This window comes from Octodon degus, unplaced genomic scaffold (assembly GCF_000260255.1).
Source record: "Octodon degus isolate 3935 unplaced genomic scaffold, OctDeg1.0 scaffold00003, whole genome shotgun sequence".
Lineage (NCBI taxonomy): Eukaryota > Metazoa > Chordata > Mammalia > Rodentia > Octodontidae > Octodon > Octodon degus.
The window spans coordinates 35,102,161-35,106,927 of record NW_004524579.1 but is presented as its reverse complement, the minus strand read 5'-3'; the positions used below and the strand labels follow the sequence as shown (position 1 = coordinate 35,106,927).

Sequence of the window (4,767 nt, the reverse complement as noted above, 5' to 3'; positions counted from 1 at the left end):
TGGAATTGAACTCAGGCCCTCACCAGGCAGGCAGTGTGCCACTGAACTTTATCCTCATCCCTGGGAGGTTGAAGTTTGATAATAAAGAGAAGAACGCTAAAGAGGAAAAAAAAAAAAAAACAGAATAGTTTTTAAAAAGTATGCATTCCAAAATGTCAGTCATGATACAATTAAGCTACCATGGTCTGAAGCCAAAAGGAACTGGAGTAAAGGAACTAGAGTAAAGGAGCGGATAAAGCTAAAATAACTACAGAAGGTCTTTGAATACTGACAACACAGAAATGGCAAGGAAAGAGAATGAGTTATGTGCAGACAAAATTGCTCACCAAAACCAAAAGGGAGAATGCAAAACTGAACATAGGGCAGAGGTTATTAATGAATGTTCTCCATCTAAATGTTTATGAACCGAAAAAAATAATACATAAAGGTTTATGAACAGGGAAAGAAACTGGGAAGCAGGTCTCTCAGACCATTAATAATGAGCGAAAAGAGACCTGGGCAAGAAGCTGAAGGAAAAACTTCCAGCATTTTGTTATACTTCTTCCAATCCAACAAGTATTTACTGCACAGCTGCTACTGGAGATCATGTGGGAACCACAGAGATAAATGAGTTACAATCCTTGCTGTCCACAAGACAGGATTTCAGTCAGAAGAACTAGATAAAAATATGTTGTAATATCAGAGATAATAAGAGAAAGGTTCAAACATAACTTTGCAAAAATGCCATGCCAGCTTAAAGAATGGTTTCGCATCTTAATAACTGCTCATTCTTCTAAATAAGAGAGAAAAAATTTAGCAAATTCTCCATCTTTAGTTGCAAAGTTTTGTATATTTGCTCTAATTAATATAATCAAGAAAACAAAATACTTGCTACTTTGAATGGGCCTTAAAATATGGCAAAAACAGGACGCTTTGGGTGAGGTATCCTGAGACTATAGTTTCACTAAAAGACACATATAAAATAATACTGAAGTTCTGAATAGTAAGTCCTATGCTACTAGAAGGGCTTAGTGATGATTGTTGTTTTGTTTTGTTTTTCACTTTGGGAGAATTTATTTCTCCTGAGGTTAGAAAGCCATCCAGAGGATAGCTCTTTAAATATTCCCTTCAGAGGGAGCCTCAAACTCAACATGAAAAAATAGTTAGAGAAATCCCTAATGGTCCAGCCAACATACATTTTTCATAAAGTGATTATCCTCCTGCAGCCTCAGCTTCCTAAGCCCTTCCTCCCTTTCTATAATTGTTTTCCTTGTAGGCCAGGCAACAATTACCACTGCTACAAGACTGAAGAGGTTCATGAGCAATATATTTTACAATACATAAATGTAGTGTCTCTGATATCTGGTGCTTTTATCACTAATTGCACTATAAAATGTGCTATTAAAACAGGGACAAACAAGACTGTAAAAATCACATAATGGACCATGACCACTTACAAAACCCATTCATAAATGTTACTGTACTTCTTAGTTTTCTTTTTGCTAGCTCTGTATTTCTAGAGGTTACCATTAAGACAAAATACTTGGGAATATGTTACATATAACATGCATGCTCTTGCATACACTGTTTTGCTCAAAATTAAAATCTTATAGCACATTAGACAATATGTCATGAACAGTGAATTCCTAGAGACAGCTATGCGGTTCCTTGAAAGAAACCATAAGCATGGCAAATACGCTTAAACTGATTTTTTTTTTCCTTCAACTTTAGAACACAGGATTGAAAATATGGAGGAAAAACACCAGTATTTAACAATTCCAATTCATAAAATATACAACAGAACCAACAAAACATTTTATATTGGGGGGTTTTAAAAAAAAATAAAATCAAAGAATATTACTGCCAATACTGGAAGATGTGGGACAGTGGAACAGTCTATAATGTTACCATCTCATAAGTCATCAGTACCAATTCATGCTAATTATCAAGTCCGAGGATGAGCTTTTCAAATCCTTTATCATTTGTAATCACATACTTAACCATAAATAATCAAAAATTGAGAAAATTAAAATAAATGTATTTGTACTATCCATAAGTAACTCTAATGAATATATAGATGGAATTAGAATTTTAAATGATGACTCAAATGATATATATTAGGACTGTCTCTAGCTTTCATTATCACCAGAAACAAACTAGGTCTAACAAGACCAGTGAACACAAATAGCATAGACCAAATAGTGACTAGCTGCTACAAAAGTAGAGATAAGTACCAACCAGTGAACAGACTTTCTTCCATAGGAAAATCTTCTGCTAACTGAACAAGGAACTTATGCCTTCATTATGGCAAACTATAATTGAGCTGAGGTCAATTGAGCTCACATATGCATAAAAGATTCTAGCACTTCTACATACTTATTCTCAAATATTTTCTTAAATCCTTCAAATGCCTCGCCTCACTAAAATCAAAATTTTATTTTAAAACAAATGATATATCATGATTATAGATTCCTTCATTGTGACCTTTTTTGTTCCCTAACATGGACACTAACTAGCATTCAATCTTTCAACAAAAGTAAAACAAAGAATATAAATATTTGCTCTAATTTTCAAAACAGAAGCCACTTAATTCAGTACAAATAATTTTAAAATATTTGAGTGATAAAAATAATTTACTTTTTCAAAATACCAAATACTTAAGACACTGCAAAAATAGGTTGGACTGGGGGCCCGGCCCTAGCTCAGGCCTTTAAGTGGCTGCTTCCACAAAGCTGTCAGCCTCAGGTTGCTGGAGTTCGAACCTCACACCTCTCCTACTGGCCAAAAGTGCCCTGAAGGCATTCGAGGAACCAAAAAAAAAAAAAAAAAAATAGGCTGGATAGGGGTGCAGAGATAGCTCAGTAGTCTAAGTGCCCACTTAGGCAAGCACAAGGACCTAGGTTCAATCCCCATTACCATATGCCTTGCTGGCCCTGCCCCAGGTGCAGGTGAGCCAGCCACCGAGACTGAAATAAGAGGATCACTATGAATCCAAGCTGCATAGTGACACCCTGTACCAAATACATAAAGTCTAAAAAACATAGGCTGGATAAATCTAAATTTAAAAAATCATTTATTTGTCATTGCTGTCAACTCCAAAACTTTTTTCTCTAAGATATACCAACGTTATGTTACCAAATGAGGGTATGTGGGGCCTACAATACTTCATGAACCTCCATACAAAACTTGCCTTGTCGGATGCCTCAGAAGCCAAGAGGTTAGTTGCAAGGGTTTGCAGCTTATGATGTGCCATATTTTTAAGGGCAGCAAGACTACGTCTTGTCATGGCTTGTTTGAGGTTGACTGCAGGGTGACTCAGTGAATCAACTGCAGCAGGAGCCGCTTCGTCACAAGCACTCAGTATCTCCACTGCTGTTATCCCCATCACACAGCGATCCAGCGCACCTGGCAGGCAAACACATTCAAAGATATTATACGGTGCTATAAAATTTTAACGTCTTTTTGTAAGTAAAACAGCGTAAGATTTTTTTATGTTTTATCAGTGCCTCCCCAAAACACCTTCTTGTACAGTATGTCCTTTCTCTAATAATCTTCCATGTAGATTACTTCAATCATTACTCTCCCTCAAGACCCCTAATAAAAATTCTCAATAAAGTCAAGTGCAAAGCTAAGATTTCAACAACTTCCTTCAGGCTGTTCCTCTCTCTCCGTATTTCCCAGGGGGGCTTCCTTGACTGCTCCCACACCATTACACTATTGCAAACATCAAATTTGATGACCTGCTTGTCATCAAAGCAATGTGTCAATATTAAACAAAAAAGTCTTGATGAAATATCCTCGCTTTTCTCCCTGAATAATTCTTTTTCTTTTATTAATTTTATTGAGAAAAAAATAGCAATGAGACAGTTTCAAAACAGATTTGCAGGGCAGTTTCAATAATACATTGCATATTGTTGTCTTAGTGGTTATTCATAGTACAAGATGCAGACACGATACCCTGTCCAAACACTATTAGTACAGACCTTTATTCTCTCTCATTGAATTAAGAGAAAGTAGCTGTATATCTATCCTAACTATTCTGTATATACAGATACAAAATGGTCCTTCAATTGTATCCCCTTTTTTTGTTTAGTTTTGTCAGAGATGGGTATTCCATTGCCATTTAAATATTATAGGTGTGTGAATTCAGCAAAATAATCCAATATAGTCCAGTAATTCATAACAGTAATGAGTTATGTGTAGGACTGGCAATGTCAGAAGTTACTGACTTGAGCCTTTTATAGCTCAGAATGTTAATTTTGTTTTACTTTTTATACCTCATTTTCATACTTTTCTGCTGGATGGTTAGGACCAACATAAAGCAAGACCTATGTAACAAGAAATGTAACTTTTGTATCTGCCAAGGTCAGTCAAATCCCCTCAGAATTTACCCTCAAGTCCTGTATCACAGTTTGTAGATCTTTTGTGTCAGCCACGAGGATGAGTCACGGCCATTGCTTGACCAATTTGCTCTCTGTGAAAGCCTGAAAGAATGTTTTCTCTCCATGTGACTCTCGTTAGGCACACTCTACATCATCGATCACTTTCCTCTGTGGCCCCATAACTTCCTTGATCAGAAAATCTGGGACACCATTGAGTTACAGGATGTTACAGTACAGGTTCTCCTATGTCCTGAGTCCTCATGACCTTGAAAGGCTAGAGCCAAAATATTTCTGCCTGGATAATTCTTAAAGCTTCTTCTTATCCAGGAAACCACAAAACAGGAAAATGTAACTTCTCTATTCACTCAGCAAATTTTCATTTTTTCTTTTTTTTTTTTTTTTTTTT

At 36.1% G+C, this 4,767-nt stretch overlaps 1 protein-coding gene across 3 annotated transcripts in view; it reads right to left on the bottom strand.

Moving 5' to 3' along the window:
* Wdr7 (WD repeat domain 7) overlaps positions 1–4,767 on the bottom strand; it is a 438,292-nt gene that overhangs the window by 333,391 nt on the left and 100,134 nt on the right. For all 3 annotated transcript variants that reach the window (XM_004623683.2, XM_004623684.2, XM_023715190.1), the window contains one exon: positions 3,170–3,384. In XM_004623683.2, coding sequence (XP_004623740.1) covers positions 3,170–3,384 — 215 coding nt within the window. The remainder of the gene's footprint in view (positions 1–3,169; positions 3,385–4,767) is intronic.